Source organism: Pogona vitticeps, chromosome 2 (assembly GCF_051106095.1).
Source record: "Pogona vitticeps strain Pit_001003342236 chromosome 2, PviZW2.1, whole genome shotgun sequence".
Lineage (NCBI taxonomy): Eukaryota > Metazoa > Chordata > Lepidosauria > Squamata > Agamidae > Pogona > Pogona vitticeps.
The window spans coordinates 149,154,581-149,177,870 of NC_135784.1; the positions used below are offsets into that span (position 1 = coordinate 149,154,581).

General features: G+C 43.2%; 1 protein-coding gene and 1 long non-coding RNA gene across 10 annotated transcripts in view; one reads left to right on the plus strand and one right to left on the minus strand.

Moving 5' to 3' along the window:
• AXIN2 (axin 2) overlaps nt 1-12,983 on the minus strand; it is a 51,741-nt gene extending 38,758 nt beyond the window's left edge. For 2 of the 8 annotated variants that reach the window (XM_020806428.3, XM_078384355.1), the window contains exons 1-2: nt 4,848-5,512; nt 1,748-2,695 (exon numbers count right to left, since the gene is read on the minus strand). In XM_020806428.3, the coding sequence (XP_020662087.2) occupies nt 1,748-2,571 (824 nt within the window). In that variant the 5' untranslated portion in view covers nt 2,572-2,695; nt 4,848-5,512. The other 6 variants (XM_020806434.3, XM_078384354.1, XM_020806429.3 and 3 more) reach the window with 6 other exon arrangements.
• Nucleotides 12,984-13,267: 284 nt separating this feature from the next.
• Nucleotides 13,268-23,290, plus strand: part of LOC110085881 (uncharacterized) — an 82,203-nt gene continuing 72,180 nt past the window's right edge. Inside the window, exons 1-2 of one of the 2 annotated variants that reach the window (XR_013541092.1) lie at nt 13,268-14,329; nt 19,070-19,165. This is a non-coding gene — a long non-coding RNA (uncharacterized LOC110085881). The remainder of the gene's footprint in view (nt 14,330-19,069; nt 19,166-23,290) is intronic. The other variant, XR_013541091.1, reaches the window with a different exon arrangement.

Consider the following 23,290-nt stretch of genomic DNA (forward strand, 5'->3'; position numbering starts at 1 on the left):
ACAGCTCAAGCTTTGACAAGAAAAGTACTGTATTAGGGTTTTCAAGCATAGAAAACCTCCCTTTAGTAGAGAAAGGTGGTGGAGTAATAATGGGAGGTTTTACCAAGCCATCTTCTGCCACAGAAATGAAACAAACAGGTAATCTACTGCTGACACTTAACACAGCCAACAACAGGAAAACACACTTTACATATCTGGAACCCTTCATATCTGGTGTGAGTGAAAACTGAATTAGTACCAGCTGTCTCTCCAACCTCATCCCTGGAAAAGACCATAAACACTGCTGTTTTTCTAAAGGGCAAGCAGGAAACACAACAGATGCAATTCAAGAACCCTCCTCTTAGAGGCAGGCCATAGCTGAAATAAGCTGAAAACAGAAGAGATGCCTGGAGCTCTTTGATGTTCATGAATCACAGAAACACTCACAAAAATTCCTGTAAACCAGATGTCATCTACTTACCAGACTGAGAAAGGAACTCCCAAAGCAAGACAGAATACAGTACAGTATACACATACAACAGAGAGGGAGCGAGAGAGCAGGTCCTTCTGCTCTACAGATCCTTTTTGAACCAATTCCCATTTATGAAGAGGAAAGGAGGGGGGAGGGAGAGAGAATAAGGTGAAGGGAGATTATGCCATTCAGATTATGCCACTCGTCATGATTAAGAAAGAGAAGATATGATGATGTTGCCATTATATAAGGAACTATTTGTGCCTACTTTCAGCAGCTCTATGCAACCCAAGAAAAGACACACATCACTTTCCTGGGGTTACCAACCATAATGCTGGACAAGAAACAGAGCCATATTCTAACTGAGTTTGAATTCCCAGCCACAGGCAAATAGGGCAGCTCAGCATCATAACATCTGCTTTGCAAGCAAAAATACCAAGCCAGGTCCCATTCTTGAAATCTCCAGGTAGGACTGCAAAAGAGCTCTGCCTAGAACCCTGGAGAGCTGCTGCCTGTCAAATACTGGACTCAAAGGAAGGCCAATGGTCTGACGCGGTAGGAGGTAACTTCCTATGAGCTTGACACACATATACTCCCACCTGCCAGGTAAGATACAGTCTCTACAAATATCCTGCAAAGAAAACCACCTCATCAGGAATGCTCATTTCCCCCATCTCAAAGACATGGTACCAAGCTAATACATAGTATCCCTTAAGAAAGTGTATAATAATGTAGACTGTAAGCAATTTATGTATATTGTCTTCTTTTAAGTCCCTAGGTTTGGTCCCACAGGTTGCCACATTTATGATGATAATAACAGTATGAATTTTCTTGTTCCATCTCCACATAATTGCTTCTCAATTTCTACATGTAATCCACATATTTCAACACTAGCTGAAGATGAAGCTGGCAAACTAGTATTTCATTACTCATTCACATGCCTAGATGGTGCTCTTCCCAGTTCCTCTTAATGTGGTTTAAAGTGGTAACAATTAACGCATGTCTCTCAGAACAAGAATCACTTTGAAGTTCTTTTTTGATGTCTGAGAGAGCTTTAGGAACTGGTGGGTCTTAAGAACCACAATGGACTGCTTTCTTTATTAGGGTGAAACACTGCCCTCCCTCCAAGCCAGAAATAAACACCAGTGTTTTTAAAGTTTGTGAAGAAGTATCTTTGCCAAAATCTACTTCAGAACAAGTATTGCACCTACCATTGGCAAGCACACATACACCCATTTTTCATGACTTTCAATGGAACAACCGACTTGGAAAGTAATTGAAAACTAGTTCTCTCACCTGAACCCATTCTCCACAGTTTCTGTAGCCCGGACACTTGCTGTAGCCCTCAAAGTTTTGCTGGACAACCCAAGTACAGATGGCAGAAGTTTGTTTTTAAAATCAGCACAACTCCATTCCTCTTCTTCATTCAAGGTAGGGAGATAGCCACAGTCTACTTTTAAGGTGCCCAGTCCATTGCTGTTAATGTAAGCAGGATTTTCTCCTCCACTCCTTACATATTCGAGGTATATATCAGAAGTTAAAAACATCTGGTAAGCATTTTCCTCCATCACTGTCTGAATCTCAGTCTGTGCCTGATCAAACATTATAGAATCGATGTGCTGTTTCTTGATACTATCCCTTATGTAGGTCTTTGTGGCGGGCTTGAGTTGTTTGGAGACAATGCTGTTGTTCTCAATGTACCTTTTGTAGATAGCTTTGGCGACTCTCAAAGTTTTGGTATCCTTAAGGTCCATCTGTCTGAAGCCATTGCAGGCAAACCAGAAGTCTAAAGTATCCACACATTTCTCTCTTTCCAGGAAGGTCCTGAAGAGATAGGCACCATCTTGATCTCCCAGCAAGGAATGCAAAGATTTGGTCCATCGTGCGAGAGGGGAGTCTGGAGATGCACTGCCTTCTGGTTCCCCAAGACCATCCTCATTCCTCCGTGGTGTAGAAGAAACTGACATGGCCTTGAAGCTTTGGTTTTTCACAACAAACAAATGGGCAGCCAGGTGGCATGGTGTCTCTCCTTCTTCCCCTGGTACAGGGGGGCGTGGGGCATCTTCTCTGAAGCTACTACTGGGGTCTGGAAGGTGAGTCAGCAATGCTGCACTGCTCATGGTTCTTTCTGGAGTGCCTTCTGGTTGGGCTTATTTTTCCCCCCTCCTTTTAAAGTTCCTCTGTAATCTGTGTGTGCCTCTCTCTTCTTTCTCAAGTCAGCAGGGGATCCTCTGAGTCTTCTCTCTTGAAGGGAAAAAAAAGGAGGGGGGAAGTATTGATCTAATCAAAACCAGATCCACCCAACATCAAAGACAAAAAGTAAACAGGCTTTTCAACTCTTCACATTAAAATAAAGTGGCAACCGCAGCTATCTGCAGCGCTAATCAAAAGTATCAGATATGCTTTTCAAAGAGAAAGACTGAACTCTGTGCACACTTTTAACTTTGGTGTGGAGGGAGCAAGGGGGGGAAGGTTGGAAACAGCAAAAGAGAGAGAGAGAACTCTTAATTATTGCCTATAAAATCAAGATATGCAAAAAGAAAACCATCATGAACTTTTCTCTCCTAACTGATGATAAGATCTGAAAAGTCCCAGGAATAATCTTGGATTCCTACATTGTTAAACCCATTTTGGAGACTTAAAAAAAAACTTTCAAGTTTTGATTCCCTCCCTCTTTGGTAGATAACTCAAGGCAGAGAACAAAACGTGCTTTCCTCAGCATCTGGTTTCCATTTCTCTCCCCCAACCAACTCTTCAACTCCTTCAACTTTTAGATTATGATCACCAGAAACCCTTCGAAGCACAACCAATGCTTGATGCTCCCCTGAAACTACACACTGAGATTTTTTTTTCAAAGAAAATGGGAAGACAGAGACAATATTGGCCAGATGCTATTTTAAAATTATATCTGATTCACTTCTGATCAATTGTTCACCCAGCCACCTTCAGATAAATACCATGGACTCAGGAAAAAAAATCCATGCAATAGTTATACTACTCACACATTTAAAACATCTGTAAGTTTAATAAAACCCACCCACTGGGAGCAAAAGATTGTAGTTTTTGCCTCCCCTTGGTATTGCCATGCTGTTCCCCCACCACCACCCCCATCCCCATAAATAGCTTGGTTCCATCATTTAAAAGTGTACTAACTAGATCTTTGAGAGTTGCATGTTAGTTCCAAACATCCTTGATTAGGTTACATAGATGAAAATGAGCTTCTCCATTCACTTCCAACAAAATCAGCATCCAAACCAAAGCAAGCTGGATTTCCAAATACAGTATGCGAGGAGATCAAACTGACAAACAATATTGCCTTCCAATATCTTCACTTAACATCTCAAACACCACAATCCGGAACACAGATAAACAAAGATGTAAAAGTTCAATATGTAGATTCCAGGATCGCCCATCAAATTCCGCTACGGAGATTTCAAAAGCCAGTTCGAAACAAAAAAAAAAAAATGTATGAAGAGGGGGAGAGAGCAAGTGTGGCTTTTCTCTTGTAATGTACCTGAAGTGGAGCTGGCATTCTAAGTCTGCCCGTTCCATCCTCAAGCTCTCCTTAGTCTTACAGAAAGCAAACACTCCCCTCACAGACAGAAGGAGGGAGTAGGGAGGCAATTAGAAAACGAAAACCATTTCTCCTTTAAAAAAAAACAACACAAAAAACTACCTTTTATGAGGCACCCTGCCTTCAAAGCAGAAACCTCAAGAGGGAGTTAAAAAAATTAAAAAAAAAAGATCTCTAGAAATGGCGACTGACTGAAGGGATGGGGGGGTTTGCCGAGAGATCTCATGAAGGGAGAAAAGGAACGGGAGGGGGGGGGCAGAGAAGTCTTTAAAACCAGTTGCTTTCTTCAAGTCGTATGTAACAACTGACTCCCTACGTAAGCATGCAGCGGCCTCTTGAAGTTCAGCGAGGGTGTTGATACATGCGGGAGGGGTATATGAGAAGAGGCAGGAGTCCCATCGCATCCTCGCTTCCTACCTACCTACAAAAAAAATTATAATCTTGGATCTCTCTCTGCCTTTCGAAGCAGGTTTTCGAAAAGGATGGGGGGGGACTCATTACCACTTTCCTGAGATATATCGCTCGGGTGGGGGCTCTGTCCCTCTCTCTCACCAGCGACCTCCTCTCCACAAACACACTTTACTTGTTATCATGATTATGCATACAAATCTTACCCCCCCCGCCCGCACGCCAGCTCTATCTTCTTACCAAGCGCTGCTCGCTCATAACACAGAAATAGCTTTCCTTAACAACTTCAAAGCTCCAGCCAAGAGGACATCAAAGCGTTCTGGGAGAAAAGGGGGGGGGAGAAGGCAAGCAGGCAGGCAGGCAGGCAGGAGCCCCAGCAGCACGGCAATAACACACATTCTTTTTACAACTTACCATTGATCTTCCCCAGTAGTTTTGGCGGGGGGGGATTTTTCCCGCCCCCTCCGTCCACGGGCGCTCAGTACTTCCTTAAAAAAAAAAAAACCACCACCAGCCCCCCTCCACCTCTCTTAGCTCTTTCCTATGGAAAAGAGGGGTTGAAAAAAGTAATCCGCAATCTTACACCGATTCCACCACCCCTTCTAGATTCTCGTTCCCCCACCTTCTCTCCAGCTTCGCAAGAGCATGAGAGGATTTTTTTTAAAAAAAGTGGGTGGGTGGGTGGGTGGAAGGAAAAAGGGGGGGTAGACCAGGACGTTGCACGAAATGTATCACGGAACAGAGAGAGAGAGTGTGTGTGTTCCGTGTGATCCTCTCCTTTCCTTCACTACCCTCTTCTCCTTCTTCTTCAACCCAAAACGGGGGGAAAAAATCAAAAGACCTGATCCCTCCCCCAACTTCTCCTGACCCCCCACCCACCCCCCTTCTTTCAACTCAGGTCCTGTTTCAAGCAGTCATTCCATGCACCAAATGTCCTCCGGGCTATTCCAACAAACACTGAGCTGTGGATTTAACTGTGCACATCAAAGTGAACAACCAAGAGAACGGTCCTGTAAGGGAGATAAGGGCCTTTTCTGCAACCACCTTCCCCCTTAAAAAAAAAAACACCACACACACAGAGACAAACCTTAAAATAAAAAGTCACCGCGCTTACTCTCGCAACAGCAGCCGAGACGCCCACATTACATCCTGGCATGAAGGGCTAGAAGGCTAATTAATTGCCCTCCTTTGCAGATTTCTCTCCCCCCCTCCTTTTTTTTTTACGCTGAAGCTTTTCCGACTTAGATTATTATTATTATGGCCTCTTCAGTTGCTACTAAGTTGCCAGGACCTTATCAAAGGGAAACAATCTCTAGCCAACTCCCCCAGGCTTTGGAACGTCAGAAGTAAGTGATCCTGCCGCCCCAATCGTATTATCCCTGCAATTCTCTCAGTGCTGCAGGAACCTTAAAGGGACAGGCAACATTCCCTCCTCACTGTTCTGCCAGCTCCACTCCCTGCTTTTAACCCTTTCCCTACCCAAACGAATTAGCTCTTTCTTTGCAATACACCCTTCTTCTCCCCCCCTCGCTCCCTCCTTCCCCCATGAGATAAAGATCAATTGCTGTTTGAACTCTCTTCCTTTTATTTTCCCATACAATGCAAAGCAACCACTGTATTGCTCTTTTGGAAAGGATGGGGAGGATCGGTCAACTTTAGTAGTGCAAGGCTCTGAACTCGTTTTTGCCTTACAGCCCCCCTCCCCCACTCGCTTTTTTCTTCATCATCTTTAAAGTTTTACATTAGAAGAAAATTGGACTTCTTTTCCCCCTTCCTTTTCCCCCTCTGCATCTTAACTAAACAATATCTGATTGTAATAAAACTGGCATACCCACAAAACTCTGTTCTCCCCCCCCCCCATATGTTAAATATTAAACAGACAAGGAATGCTTTAGAAAAGACTTTAGACAAAAGGTTCTAATTAGAGATTGGATCTGGCGCACAGGTTTCAGGCCAATCCACCTCCCTTCCCCCATTCTATTCACTTCCCTTATGAAGTCTGGATCTGTTGTCTTTTAGGATATGTTTTTGAAAAAAATATTTTTAATAGTCAGTCGCAGAATACAGAAATCTAAAACTTCTGAAGTTTATGGAAGTTCTAATGCCATAATGCAACTGAACCCAGTGGTTCCAGGCTGTTTCCCTCTTCATCCAAGTTTCCTCCTTTATGTTCAGACACACACACATTTTTTGCATCTTCATCTATCTGCTTATTCCAGGGATTTATTTTTTAATTGCATTTGCAAAACAAGCAAGACTAATAAGTATGCATAAAATTTTGGCAACTGGTGTCTTTTTCTCAATAGTAAAAAGATTGTCTTTAATCATATCACTTTAATTAGTTTCCATCATAAAGCTGAGAAATCCATTCCATTGTGCTAAGAGCTGGACAAACAGTGGGGAAACACTCAGTCCTTTTTGTCTCCCTAAAATGAAGGCACTCAAAAATAAAACATGGAAAGTTACTTCTTAAAAGTAATTAATCCCTGTTACTAGAAGGATGGAAGAGTAACATTTTGCTGTTACTTGTGGCACATTTGAAAGAGTACAGTGGAACCTCTACTTAAGAACTTAATCCGTTTAGGAAGGTGGTTCTCAAGTTGAAAAGTTCTTATGTTGAATCTGCATTTCCCATAGGAATGGACTGAAAACCAATTAATCCGTTCTGGATGTTTTTTTGTTATGTAGAGGTGTGTTCGTACATTGAAGCATTAGTTCCCATATGAACTAATGCAAAGCTGGTTAATACGTACTTTACCACTAGGGGGAGAATTTTTTTTTTAACCTAAGATGACCTAAGGTTAAAAAAAGAGCAGGAAAAGTTTTTTTTTTTCCTGTTCTTATCTTGGATTTCTGTTCTCAAGTAGAAGCAAAATTTAGCAAATGGAGCTGTTCTTAAGTTGGATTGTTCTTAAGTAGGGACGTTCTTAAGTAGAGACCCCACTGTAACACGTTATGTTACTTGTGTTGATCATCTCTTTCTGTTATTTTTGGGGGTACCCCTTAGGATTTGTACGAGAAGGACATTAAATGTGAAAAATGTCAAAATGTCTCCAAGAATATCTGAAAATACTGGTAAAAATAATTTTTGAAAGCAATTATGAAGTATTTATTTCACCAATAATGTCTCTCACTGCAATACTTTTGAAATATAATTCTGGCACAAAAAGTAACTAGTTACAGGTAACGTTAAAGTATTTCAAGCTCTGCTGAAAAGAATGTAATCCTAGAAAAATTTCCTCATACACAAGTTCTAAAGGGAATCTGTCCTCAATGTATGGATATATTACTTTGGAGGAACCAGAAGGGAACAGTCCTATGCCTCCTTCTTGGAAGTAAGGCCTACTGAGCAAAGCAGAAGTACATCTTTATTGTTCACTTATGCTGATCCTCATCATGTGCCAGGTGCTTTCTCCAATGTTCCCCTCCTCCTTTTTTTGCAGCTTCCCATTTACACAAATTACACACTTGAATTAGGAACTAGTTTTTCAAAGGCAAAACACTTCCAAGGCTCATGAGAAACTTGGAGGAAGTGGAGGTGGAATGAGGAACTTTCCTTCAAGAGTGGTCCATCTCATTCTTATGAATGCTTATTCAGAACTAAGTTTCATGAAGTTTAATGGGACCTATGGCAAGGATTCATACAAAATATCCTACCTGACCAGATAAAGTACACCTTGAAAAACGAAGACATCCAATGACTACTGTATTTTGCTCTTGAAATATGGACCACCACTTTCTCTCCTTAGTCATTGTTATTATATAGACCAGAACTCTATAGTTACAATTCCACTCTGGATGGCTAGACAGAGAAGGCAAGAGTCCCAAGACATAGTAAGAATAGTGCTTACTCCATGCTTACAAAGAGAATACTTGCCCACCATTCTGCAAGTGGATCAAAGCCCAATCAATGGCTGAAATCCGGTACACAGTAAATCAAAACTAGAGCAGGCCCATTAAATCAGTGGGGATTTGATGAGTTAACTTGTCCATGAGTCCCATTGATCTAACAGGCCTGCTCAAGTTGCAAATTACTACTAGACTTCAGCCTGTATACACTGAGTGGGAGAGTGAAATGTGTAAATTATTGTGACACTTTTACAATAAACAAATTTAAAGGTGCCACTTTATGTGATACATGCTTGAAACAGACTAGCACAGCTCCCTCTTTGAAATTTACTGTAGTGGAAGAGTAAAACATGTCACCAGTTTTAATCCAAAGAAAAACCTGTGCTTGAAGAGTCATCTGGAGAACAAACAGAGAACCAGCAGGGTACAGACATCGGAGTTAAGCCCTGTTCAGACATTACACCCAGAATCCACACAGGGTTCGATGTATACATATGCCAACCCCTCCTCAACTTGAAGGTCACAGAGATTTTTGCACAAACAACATGGTCTAAAATGGAGGTTATTGCAAGTGGGTTTGGCTCTATGTGAATGGGAACCCTGATATGATGGAGCCCCCAGTAATGTAAGGACTTTTAAGCAGATTAAGCTGAACATGCTTACATTCCTCATGTGAGGTTCTCAGTGACTCCCAGGTATGCAGAGGATGGAAGTCCTCTTCCACACCACCCTTTTAGCCTCCTACATGGTTTCAAGTGTAATGTCTGAAGAGGGCTCTTGTAGACCAAAGTTCAAATCCCCACTTAGCTCTGAAATTCCCTGGGTGATCTTGGGCCAGCTGTAATCTCCCACCCTGATCTGCCTCACAGGGTTGTTGTGAGCAGAAGTGCGGGGACGGCATACCTACTTTGAGCTTATCAGTAGAAAAACAGAATGTAAATATTACTCATAAATCAGAGCTTGGAAAAGCTATTTTTAGGCCACCAAACTAAAACAAATACACAAAGTATTGTGGCACCTTTAACACAAGCTAGATTTTCTGTGAAATATCCAGCATGGTGTAGTGGATAGAGTGACAGACTAGGAGGCCTGGGTTCAAATCCCCACTCAAGCCATGGAAGCTCATTGGAGTGGAACTGATAAAACCGCTCCTTAAATGTCTCACTTTCCTTGAAAGCCCAATCAGAGTAACTATAAGTCAGTTCCGCTTTGATGGTGCATGACATAACATAGACGTATTATGGCGATGTGCTTTCATGGACTGTAATCCACAAAAGTCAACACTAACATTTGTTTGTCTCAAAGGTGCCACAAGACTTTACTGACTGTATTTTTATTTTATATGCTAAAACATACAGCTGCTTTTCTGAACACGTTTGGGAAACGACTTTCTGAACTTTAAAGCTGAGGGATATGTGAGCTGTAGTCCCAAAAAAGGAACTCTTCCAAACTTAGTAAATAATAAATAAATACTAAATCATTAACATTGACCAACTCCTTAGAATATCTGCACAATATTAGCACCCAGGCTGATGTTTATGTACTCAGACATGAATCCCACTGGGTTCAATCCATAGAAGTGCATGGGTGTGCTTGAAGATACAGCAGTGTTTTCCATATCCAAACCCCACACAAATCAAAGGGTTTAAGTGGGTATAAATCTACATAGGACTGCAGCTTTAATAAGCTATAAAACTGCTCTCGTTAGTGTCTCAGGAACAGAGCCCCCTATAGGCAGAAGCAAGAAGCAAGTCAATCAAAGCATCCCTGTTCCCCAGTCTCGTCCAAATATCAGGTTTGAGGCGGGGGCGGGGGGACTTTTTTGTTTGTTTCTTTTAGCAAATGCAATTTCTGTTAAGTTCCTTGGAAATGTAAAGTAATTCGTTTCCCAGACCAACCACCAGAACTACATGCATGTAGTTTGTCTGTGGGGGCTTGCAGTTTTCTGTGACGCGTGGAAGATGCCTTTCTTTAGGGACTTGCTCCTTGCTAGCTGCGCGGGACGCAAAGGCAACAGGATATGCAAGCGCTCAAATCAGATTTTCCTCCACCCAGAGTAGCAAGGGGTCAGTTCAACTTTGTTATGAGCTTACCAGTTGCTATAAGACTACTTTTGTGTCATGGGACTTTTAAAAGGAGGGGATTCCCTTCGGAAATTGTACCCTACCCTCCATCCCCCCCTCCATCCTACTATGAATCAGCTTGGGCCAAACTTATCCCGAAACAGAAATCAAGCTAGGTGAGCAGATATTTCGGCTTTTTGTTTCTGATCATGGGGCGTTCTTGGCAAAGATACTGGAGTGGCTTGCCATTTCCTACTCCAGGTGGATTGCGTTTAGTCGGAACTCTCCACTATGTCCTGTCCGTCTTGGGTGTCCCTACACGGCATAGCCCATAGTTTCTCTGAGTTACTCAAGCCCCTTCGCCACGACAAGGCAGTAAAAGACAAAAATGGGAGGGACCTAACAGAAGCAGAAGACGTCAAGAAGAGGTGGCAAGAATACACAGAGGAATTATATCAGAAAGATGTGGATATCCCGGACAACCCAGACAATGTAGTTGCTGACCTTGAGCCAGACATCCTGGAGAGCGAAGTCAAGTGGGCCTTAGAAAGCCTGGCTAACAACAAGGCCAGTGGAGGTGATGGCATTCCAGTTGAACTATTTAAAATCTTGAAAGATGATGCTGTTAAGGTGCTACATTCAATATGCCAGCAAGTTTGGAAAACTCAACAGTGGCCAGAGGATTGGAAAAGATCAGTCTACATCCCAATCCCAAAGAAAGGCAGTGCCAAAGAATGCTCCAACTACCGTACAATTGCACTCATTTCGCACGCTAGCAAGGTTATGCTCAAAATCCTACAAGGTAGGCTTCAGCAGTATGTGGACCGAGAACTCCCAGAAGTACAAGCTGGATTCCGAAGAGGCAGAGGAACTCGAGACCAAATTGCTAACTTGCGCTGGATTATGGAGAAAGCCAGAGAGTTCCAGAAAAATATCTACTTCTGCTTCATTGACTATGCGAAAGCCTTTGACTGTGTGGACCACAGCAAACTATGGCAAGTTCTTAAAGAAATGGGAGTGCCTGACCACTTTATCTGTCTCCTGAGAAACCTATATGTGGGACAGGAAGCAACAGTTAGAACTGGTCATGGAACAACTGAGTGGTTCAAAATTGGGAAAGGAGTACGGCAAGGCTGTATATTGTCCCCCAGCTTATTTAACTTATATGCAGAATACATCATGCGGAAGGCTGGACTGGAAGAAACCCAAGCCGGAATTAAGATTGCCGGAAGAAATATCAACAACCTCCGATATGCAGATGATACCACTCTGATGGCAGAAAGTGAGGAGGAATTAAAGAACCTTGTAATGAGAGTGAAAGAGGAGAGTGCAAAAAACGGTCTGAAACTCAACATCAAAAAAACTAAGATCATGGCCACTGGTCCCATCACCTCCTGGGAAATAGAAGGGGAAGATATGGAGGCAGTGTCAAATTTTATCTTCCTGGGCTCCATGATCACTGCAGATGGAGACAGCAGCCCTGAAATTAAAAGGCGCCTTCTTCTTGGGAGGAAAGCGATGACAAATCTGGACAGCATCTTGAAAAGCAGAGACATCACCTTGCCAACAAAAGTCCGAATAGTCAAAGCTATGGTTTTTCCTGTCGTGATGTATGGAAGTGAGAGCTGGACCATAAAGAAAGCAGACCGCCGAAGAATTGATGCCTTTGAATTGTGGTGCTGGAGGAGGCTCTTGAGAATCCCCTGGACTGCAAGGAGAACAAACCTATCAGTTCTAAAGGAAATCAACCCTGAGTGCTCACTGGAAGGACAGATCCTGAAGCTGATGCTCCAGTACTTTGGCCATCTAATGAGAAGAAAAGACTCCCTGGAAAAGACCCTGATGTTGGGAAAGTGTGATGGCAAGAGGAGAAGGGGACGACCGAGGATGAGATGGCTGGACAGTGTCTGCGAAGCAACCAACATGAACCTGACACAACTCCGGGAGGCAGTAGAAGACAGGAGGGCCTGGCGTGCTCTGGTCCATGGGGTCACGAAGAGTCGGACACGACTAAACGACTAAACACACACACGAGCAGATATTTGTGAGGAAATGGGTTCAGAGCACTCGGGGCTTGCTGAGTAGGTCAGCTGATGCCGATTTGGGGGCAGCGTCTAGATTTCGGGGTGTCTGGTGATCGATCACAATGGAGTGGCTCCAGAAGAAACTGGCATGCCAAGAACTACATCCAACATGAAGGATCCGGGACGTCCCGTTTCAACACAATTTTCCCAATTCACTGCTGAAGGGCACGCCGCTCTCTAAATAAAGCAAACCAGCAACCGAAGTAAAACTGCCCAGAACCCATCGCGGGTCTAGTTTACACCCCGATCCTGACCAAGTCACCCCGGATAAGAAGCAAGCGATTGCCACGGAGACTTACATCCTGGTAAGCGTGCTTTTAAAAGCAGCTGTCCCAGTCCACCCGCCGCCCGCCGCGGAAGGAAGAGCGCGCACGCCCAGCCACCTTCCCAAGGGCCGCGGGCCAAACTCTCAAAGCACCTCCTGCTCCCTTCGCCGCCGACGCTGCCGCCTCCTCCTCCTCCACCGCCGCCGCTTGGCAGCGCCGGCACTCCCGCCTTGCGCCCCGAACCCCGCGCCGCTGGGCGCCCCACCCCGGCACTTCCCCCGGGACCTTCGCCCCGCCCCGCTCCCCCTCCGATTGGACAGCCAGGTGCCGGCGAGGGAGGTGGAGGGAGGCCGAGCGGCGCACATGCCGGCCACGGTGGACCCCCCCTGAGCGGCGCGCGCGGAGGAGGCGGGGTGCCCCCCCCCGCGCGCGCCCCTTTTATTGACGGGCTCTTCCCGGCGCCTTGGGTGCGAGTTGGGGTGAGCGAGCGAGCGAGCGGGGCGACCGCTGTTGCAGAAAAAGAAAGTGGGGGAAGGAAGGGGGGATGAGTTGGGGGGTGAGTCTGCGTTTGACTCGGTAACCTTTTACAGTATTTCTTTATGACCAGAGTTGGGGGGGGGGGTCAGAAAGGTTTCTCTGGTCTGGAGAGCGGGATGATGTGAGGGCGGCAGCTACCCCTTCACACCCCTCCCCTTGACTCAGCCCGCCGTTCCCCCCACCCCACCCCGTTAAGGTGAGCGGAGTTGGCGCGCGCGGTGGTCGGCGACATTTGCCTCATATATACAGTCGCTACAGTTCCCAGTCAGCTGGGAAAGGGAAAGGCACAAACTTATTACCCTTAACGTGTGCAGAGAGCCCAGCGGCACAAGCTGGCTCCTTCTGCCAAGTAAAACCTTCCTTACCTGTCCTGCTTTGTCTGTGGGGGCTTGCAGTTTTCTGTTTATTGTTCCACTGTTATTAAGTATTCTTATTTATGTAATGTTATTTTAAATTTAATAAATACATACATAATACTGCCCTGAAAGGATCTGCCTAGGAGAAGATAAAAATTAAAAAAAAATTAAATAATCAAATATATACTTCGTTGGAATAATGGAAGCCTAAAAAATAATAACGGGAAGTTAAGTGTTCCCCTTTTACCACAGCCACTACATACAGTACATCTGTCCTATTCTGGTGCTTTTCAATGAAAAGGTAAATTGTTTACAATTCCAGTTGCAGGGCTCTTTATTGATCCTTAAACACACTTCACATAAACATTCAAACTAGTGAGGGGCACTTTCACTGTGGTGGGATTGCACTTAAAGACCTAGGGATCCTGTATTTAAAAGGAACTTATGTTCCTCACTATTTTATGGCAGCAAGATTGTTCCTGCCACAAATCTAATCAATTGCCTTTTCTTTTATTCATGCACACCTTACTGTGGTTATCACCATGCAAGAAAAATGCCGGAAATTATTTTAGTAGTCAGTTCTAATAGTGCACCTTGAAAATACAGCAATTCAAAAGTGGCTAATTTTGATTTTCTGTACTGTACCTAGAATCAGTCATCAGTCAAAATGTTGCCAAGACATCAGAAGAAGCTTGAGATTTAGAAAGTCAACTATAAAAGAACTAGCAGAGATTCTTAAGGGTAAGGATTTGTTACTGGATATCAAGGCCAAGGACATCCGTACCATCGTGTAGGATTGTGAAAATGAACAAATCTGACAGGAAACAATCAGTTCATTCAAAATGAGGTATTGAAGGAAACCTCTACCAATAACATGTACCACCAGAAAAACAAGGAGGTGGGTGCTGCATTAAATCTATCCTGAACTCTCTCTAGAAGTAAAAATGATTAAACAAACTATCTTACTTTGGGCATATGATGAGCAGACAAGATTCAGTGGAAAAAGAGGACTACTAGGAAACATTGGAGGGAACAGGAAAAGAGGAAGCACAGTCATGAAATGAAAAAAAAAGGAAAGCACATTTTTTTTTGTTTACAAGAGCTGAGTAGGGCTGTTAATAAGACCTTAAGACCTTTTAGCGATCACTAATTTCTAGCCTCATCATGAAGTCAGAATTGACTTGATAGCCTGTAACAACATTTTTGAAAATATAAAAATTGAAAATAGTACCCTTTTTTGGGGTCAATGCTTCCCTTTTCTTAAAAACTTGAAATATTCCTGTCAGAATGCCCCTAAAATGTCTGTTAACAGTCAAGGGTGAAAGAAACCAGAAAATAGTGCTCATTCTACCAAAAAGTACATTTGTAACTACTCATCACACTACAGTGGGGTCTTGACTTGAGAACTTAATCCGTATTGGAAGGCGGTTCTCAAGTCAAAAAGTCTGTAGGTCAAGTCTCCATTGACCTACAGTGCATTGAAGACCAATTAATCCCGTAACAAGCCGTTTTTGTTCCATTTTGGTTTTTTTCTGGTCTGTAAGTCAAATCTCAGTCTGCAAGTCAAACCTAAATTTTGCGGCCAGAGAAGTCTGTAACTCAAAAAGTCTGTAAGTCAAGCCGTCTGTAAGTCAAGGGTCCACTGTACTTGGAAATGTAACACTTGTAAAAGTCACACTCTCACTAAAAAAAAGAGGAGGTAGTTTGAGGTTAGAAAGTTGCTTGCAGATAGCTGATTGAAAATCACCACTGGGCAGTGATTTTCATGGCTTCATTCATGTGGTAATTTGATAAGAAAGACACATGCAACTGGGCAAGTCCCTTATGATGATGTTGTTGACACACATACATGTACATACTGCAACATGTACAGTGGCAAATATGACGTGTGTGGTCATTGTCACCCCACTCCAAAGGAGGACAAAAATATAGATACCTACAAATCTGTATTAGCTCCTGAATTTTGCATCTGCACCAGAAGCAGGCGTTTTGTGATGCTAAGAGAGTTTAATTGCTTGTTCAAAACCTGACCAGTCATTCACAGAAGCATATTCCAAGTGTTGTAGAACCTGAGAAGAGCCCTGCTGGATCACGCCAAGGACTCATCTAGTCCAGCTTCCTGTATCCCAAGTGGCCCCATCAGGTGCCCCTGGAAGCACACAAGACAAGTAGATACCTGTCTCCTGATCCTCCTCCCCTGCATCTGACATTTTGAGGTACTTTCCTTTGAAGCCTGGAGATTATATATCCCTATCATGGCTTGTAACCTGGGATGGACTTTTCCTCCAGGAATCTGTCTAATCCTATTTTAAAGGCATCTAGGCCAGATGCCATCACCACATCCTGTGGCAAGGAGTTCCACAGACTAACAATACCTTGGGTAAAGAAATATTTTCTTTTGCCTGTTCTCATTCTCTCAACACTCAATTAGAGTGGAAGTCCCCTAGTTCTGGTATTGTGTGAGAGGGAAAAGAGCTTCCGTCTACCCTCTTTATCCATTCCCTGAATAATTTTATATGTCTCAATCATGTCCCCCCTCAGGTGCCTTTTCTTTAAAGAGCCCCAAAAGCTGTAGTCTTTCCTCATAAGGGAGGTTTCCCAGCCTAGTCATCATTTTAGTCATTCTCTTCTGCACCTTTTCCATTTCCACTATGCCTTTTTTGAGGTTCAGCGACCACAATTGTATGCAATACTCCAGGTGCGGCCTTACCAGTGTTTCGTACAATGGCATTATAATGTTGGCTGTTTTATTTTCAATCCCCTTTTTAATGATACCTAACGATATTTTTAATTATACTTTGTCTTATCAAGAAATCACTTTCAAAATCATTTTTTAAAGCTGGGAGTGACCTTTCAGTCACTTCCTATTCCACTTGAAAGGGCCGGATATTTATCCCACAGGATAAATAAAAATGGCTCCCAAACATCTGAAGTTTGCAAGCTCCAATACAGAGAAAGCATGTATTGGGCAGAAGCAAAAACTGAGAGTGGCACATATGGAAGTCCCCAAATTACTATTAGTAGTCTCCCCCAAATTAGCCAGGTGGGAGATGCCGGTTATGGATGGTGTTTAAAATTTGTAGTCAGGAGGCTCAAATGCTGTCCTTTGGCCTGTGAACTGGCTCTCCCTCTAATCTCTTCTCCAGGATTGTCTTGAGGAAACAAACTGGATAACCATATACTGTAGAGCCAATGAGCTGTTGTGATGCCTTTAATCCTAACCTTCCTCACAGGATGAAACTGGGTGTGGATGTGGGGGTTGCACCACATATGCCATCTCAGTCTCCATGGAGACAAAGTAGGATATACCTGAATAAACAAAGAACTGCTGCCCAGATAGTTGGATAGCTACTTTGCATCAGGGTGTGAATTTCAGCTCTGCTCAATGAATAGAACTCCAGCTCTGCCATTCTTGTCTCCCTGTTTGTTTATTTGTTTTTTTCCCCTTCCTCCTTTCTTCTCTTCCCTTTTATCTCATTCTTTTGACTCTTACATGGGTCCTCTGCTTTTGGACTCCCCATTTGGTTTTGATCGCAGCCTCCTTTGCTGAAATCCTGTTGAACTTGGCGTAGTGTGAAGTTGCACCTGCAGGAGTTCATGGGGAGTTACACCCAGGCCATCTGTATCTCTGATTGTGCAGTGAACTACACAGTGAACCACACAATTCACTGTACACTGACCACATACTTACTGCACAACTTAACAAGCAATTGCATCCTCAGAACTGCTTTCTGGGTAAGTCTTCTGCCTTGGTACAAATTTCACAACTTCAAGTTCAATGTTCAACAGGATTTCAGCCCTTCAGTTCTTGCTCAGAGCTGACAAAGCCTTTCTTTGAGTTCTCATCTTGATGTATGCAGAGGCAAGGGAGGAGATAGGAAAGTGGTTTTTCTTTTTTAAAGACATTTCTGTTTTACAGCCTTTTAACCCTATCCCCCTCGAAGAGCAGAGAGAAGAGGAGAACACTGGTTTGTCTCTCCCCCCCCCCCCGCTTTTCTTTTGTATAAAATGAATGAAGGAGGCAGAATTAACATGCAGCCAATGGAATTTGGCTGCTCCAGGCAATTGTACTTTTTGCCTCCTCAGCTAGGCTGTTTATTCATTACGAAATGATTTACAAACCATCTTTCATGAACCAATGTGGGGGACTAACTATAAAAGCCAAGAATTAAATTGAAACAACTCTTTAACTGGTCTCCCTATTTTACACCTCTTTATTTGGATCCACTCTCTACAGTCCTTGTTCTTTGAATCTCCTTCTTCTCTCTGGCTTCTTATTCTGTTCTTAGCACAATGTGGTCCTCTTATCCTTGTGCTTGCCTAGCCTTGACACAATATAATCGTTAGATGATGATGATGATAATGATGATGATGATGATGATGATGACGACGACGACGATAACGACAGCAACAACAACAACAACAATAACAACAACAACCCTCTAAATATGTTATGTGCCATCAAGTCACTTCTGATGTGAGGTGACTGAATGAATCAATTATATCCAGAATCTCCTATCATTGATAGTTGTGCTCATATCTTTCAAACCAACAGATTCTCCTCCTATTGCCCGCCTCCAGCAATATTTTCTTTTTCAGTAAGTTCTGCTCAGATCTTGCAAATCAGCAGCTGTGGTTTCTTTTTTTGGAACAATCCCTCTTATATTAGGTCTTTCTTCCTGCTGCCCCCACTTTTTTTTATTTCATTTTTAAAAATGTTTTTGTGTGTGAGTTTTATAGTCTTATTATACATGCATGGCAGGATATCCTCAGTTTACTCATTTTTGCTCTAGTGACCATTGAGGTTTGACATTTTACAATGGAGACTGTGGTGCAATACTTATACAGTACTGCAGTATTCCAGTACTGATTGTGACTGAGGTGCCAGTGTACCTCTTTGTAACACATGTCAGTTGTACAACCAAGATATGCTCTGGCACCTTGGCTGTAATTAGCTACAATGACCAATGGCAAGTCATGCAAACCTTACATGAGCACCAGCAGTATTGCAGTACTGCAGTCAAGCCGCTGCTCACAACCCAAGTTCGATCCCTATGGGTTTAGGTAGCCAGCTCAAGGTTGACTCAGTCTTCCATCCTTCCAAGGTTTTTAAAATGGGTACCCAGCTCACCGGGGGGTAAATTGTTTTTTCAGATTGTATTATAAACCATCCAGAGAGTGTTCTAAGCACTATGATGGTTTATAAGTCAACAACAACTTGATTGATAATCCACTTATCAGACTTTATTTGGTATCTGTAAGGCTCTCCTCAAAAATGAATTGATTTTTATCCCTGTCTTTCTTCACTGTCTTTCTTTTACATAGTATGGATGATCTTAACCTTGGTCTCCAGTGACAATCTTTGCTGATTCCGACTCCTCCCTTTTTTAAAAATTTCAAAAGTTGAGTGTGCATCTTTTGGGAAATATGCACACAACATGTTTGTAGAGGTTTCATTCTTATATGGCTTTTCTTTCTCAGGTTGCCTACCCCAAGGGAAAGGGTTTGGAAACTGGAGCATATCTTTCAAGTCTACATTCTGCGGAGCAGGCATAGCAACATTAATTTACCTGAAAGGTATGTATGTTTCCCCATTGCATGTGTTGCACTTACATCTTTGCTTCACCATTTAATTAAGTTCTAAACAGCCCTTCAAAATATTTTGGCACAAAGGTGATACAGCCACATCCCAGCTGTTCTTGCTTCTGTCCTTTCTCAATAACCACAGTACAGGTCATGTGCTCATCTCCTGGGATCCTCTAGCAATTCTAGTAATTCTACACGAGGGAAGCCTTTGCTGGAATTTGTGTGTAGTGTATGTATACTTAAACCTCTGTTTTTAAAAGCCAGGTAATCCAATTCTTCAAAAATACTCCGTCTTATGAATGTGGGACATTATGCTTCTGTTTTCACAATTCAAAATGACATGAAATGGCCCAACATTGCTGCACAATGTCATTGCCAGCAGTTAAAAAGGATGCCAAATTTACATTGAAAAGGGTGGCCTGAATGTTGACATCAATGGTCCCCAACCTTTTCTGAATGGTGGACCGATTGGGGGATGGGGTCCATGCATGGGGGGCACCCCCCCACACTCACGGGTGGGCAACCCCTGCAGTTGTGGAGGGGAGGGGCACCCATGCATGCAGGTGGCAGACTGTGCATGTGGGGGGAGTGCATGCAGCGGGGCAAGAGATCTGTCTCCGCTGCCCAGTCCTGCCATGGCCACGGATTGGCACCGGGCCATGGACCAGGATTTGGGGACCCCTGGTCTACAGGATACCCTCTTCTTCTCACAACCATCCACTCTTCCTGGAAAACAGCCCTGACAGTTGCTTTGTGTTTGGGTGAGAAGTAGTGAACAGGCGGGAAGAAGGAGTCAGCTTCTGGGATTTTCCCTTGCTTAGTGTCTCTTTGCGAATGCTAGTGAGCCCAAGAGGGTATCTTGTAGACCAGCCATTCTCAATCTTTTTTTTTTTTTTGTCCACAGCTTTAAACGCAATATGAAAGAAATACAGGCTGAACCATGATTGTATTAAGTTGCATAATGAATTTTATAACCCGTTGAGAATGGCTGCCTATAGAATGTCTTGGCTGCTGCCATTGGTGTTGTGAACATTCAGGCTGGAGTTTGCTATTTATTCTTTTTCCTGATATTCTTTTTCCTGCTGGCAACGTGGGCATGATGTTATACAACAATATTAGGCCATTTCTTGGTTGTTTGAATCATGGATATAAGAGCACAGTATCCTGCATTCGTAAACTGGAAGTGTGTTAGTTTTTTAAAGAGCTGAATACACAATTGCTTGTCTGAGGTATCACAGGTTGCACAACTGTCAGTGTGGTTTTCTCTGTGTTGATGCTAGTTCCCCTTCCCAACAACCACTAACATAAAAACCTTTGATGCCTTCTACAACTTGCCACAGCTAATTGTGACCGAATGATGAGGTTACCAACGCAGCTCTTTGTCACACATGTCAGTTGTGCAACCAAGATGTGTCCTCGCACCTTGTATGTTGGCTGTAATTACCTACAATGACCAATGACAAATTATATAGACCTTACACAAACATCAACTGGATTCTGATCATTGACTTATTTCCTATGTAAAACCTTGCACTGTGCTTTTTTTGTTTATTTATATGGTTCTTGCAGAATGTGCGATTTCCCAAGGGCCACAACCCCATCAGGGGAAATGGGTGTCTGATATTCAGAGCAAAAGGGCATAAAATGAAGTGTAGGATAGTCTTTGCCACCCAGAACTTACTTAAACTCGGGCTGGAGAGAACATCTTGTAGAAAGAGACTACAAGATAGAACATCTTGTAGAAAGAGGGTAAGCTATGTGCACTTTTGGCATGTCCAACTAACTGGTCCTGTTGCTGCCCTGCCATTTGATACACCCTCAGGGTAAAACCCAAGTCTGCATAAACATATCTGCCCCATCATGTCTCCTTTGGCTCAAAGGAAAAAATGAGAAGAAGAGGAATGGAATACCTCAGATACCGGCACCAGGGCTGGCCTGAGGCAGAACAGAAAATGCTCCCCCCCCCCGCAACCCAGTCAAGGTGCCTAGAACCCAAAATGAACCAGGTTGTTTGGCACAGGGGCAGGAAATCACCCAACCATATTGTCCTCTCCCTGGTGGAATGAAAACATCCTAATTTATAAGAAATGGTTGTGGACACCAAGCGTTTCTGTTAACAGGTAGGAACGCTATCCTTTCCTGAGCTACCTCAGAAGTGATAAATGAAGAGGTGCAGCTTTTCCTTTTGTTTTACATTTAAAGTTAAGTTATTTATGTTAACATTTGAGTACTTTTTTAGACTAGAAACTCTGAAAGCAGTTTCTGACAATAATGGAACTATTTGATGAAACACCACAAAATAACAGCAGCAGCTAGGCAAAAAAGTCCAGTTTCAGAATAATCAGACTCAAGGTCTCATAAAGTCTAATGGAAAAGGAATACAGTTTTTCAAAGCACTTAAGCAGAAAAGGCCTGGCAGATTTTTTTAAAAAGAAAATGGGAGTTCCATAGAAAAGGTGCCACCATGTGGGGGAGAGGCTATTTCTCATGCATGGCATGACCATTTTCCTTCATTAATTTTTTTAAATTTCCTGCCTTCTTTAGATTCTGTTTAGCAGGCTTGACTGCGAGCTCCTTATCCCTAAGCTTTGCTATTGATTGCCCACCCGAAGAGGTAAACAGGCAGGCTTATCTGTGACCTCCATGATAAGCCTGCTTGTTTACCTCTTTGGGTGTTGCACCAAAAGCAACATCTCCACAGCTCATCATAACGGTGGGCTGTGTGGGAGACCATTTGGGTGGAGGTACTCCACAGCCTGGTGATTCTACTTGTGTTGCGGCAGTTGAAACAGGAACTCTCATTCCCTTTGAAAAACAGTAATCACAGTAACTGCTGAACATATTATAATAGCTTTGCCAAAGGACCTTCACTTCTTGGGAACACTTTAGTTTAACTTGGTTTTTGGACTACAACTCCCATTACTCCTTACCATTGACCATTGCTGGCTCCTAGGAACTGAAGTCTAGAACATCTGAAGAGCCAAAGGGTCCTGGTTCCTGTCCTAGATAATGTTCCTGTGGTCCCACTGATGGTACAAACTCTTGACTTGGCATCTCAGTTCACTGAGGCCTCTTAGTAGGCCATAGAGATCCTGGCTGTATATACGGGCCTTGAAGTAAGTAGAAGGTTGTATTAACAAATGCAAAGTAAGTGTGTGTGTCTCTCTGTGTGGGGGGGGTGTTACCTAAAATAAAATAGACTGTGTGTGAGCGCATTCAACCAGCTAGGAGCTAACTGCTAGCATCCCATCCTGAAGATGCTGTGCTAGCAGACTGAAACATTTTAGAAATGGCATCCACATAGAAAAGAAGTTCAAATAATGTGCTCCTCAAAAAATGTACAGTAGGTACTGTAGGGTGATGACTGATGTTCCAGGAGCGGTGAATCCACTCTGGAGGCTAGTCTGAATTCTAAAGGATCTTTGTAGTGGACCTGTTTCGTCATCTGGTTCAACATCTTGGATAGCTCATTCAGGACTGAAAGCGGCATTCAATACCACCCCTCATGACATTGGAGTCAACAGCCTCCACTGCCTATAGTCAGTTAGCACTACAGTGTAAAGAGACAAAGCCCCAATTACTCACAATTAATTTATTTTGCCCCAATTCCTCATTTAATCCTATAGCTGGAAAGTCAGATCTCCACAAATTGAAAGTCAGCCCACTTTTAGCAGTATTCAGGTGTTAACTGAATCTAGAGGTATGAACGCACATAGCGTTGACTGTTACTCTGTTGCCTCTTTACCAGATGTGGAAAAGAGGAGTCCCTGCTTGTATGTGGATGGTCCGCACAAACAGGAACCCAGAGGGTGAAGGGAGGAACTGACTATAGTCACACTGCTTGGCTATTATTTAACAAAATGCACCCACCACTGTCAATTAACACGGCCTGCTCTCAGTACAAACCTTTAGGAGGACCCTGCTATTTTCATGTATCCCTTGCAAGAACTATTAATCAGATGTATGGAGAGTTTGTAATTATGGTACCTAACACCCTCTTGACTACCTTAGTTTTGACCAATATAAATGCTTACCCACAATGCTGTACAATAATTTGTAACACTTGGGGCATATGTATTGCTAAAAGCTGGGTTGATGAACTAGATAAGGAACTGC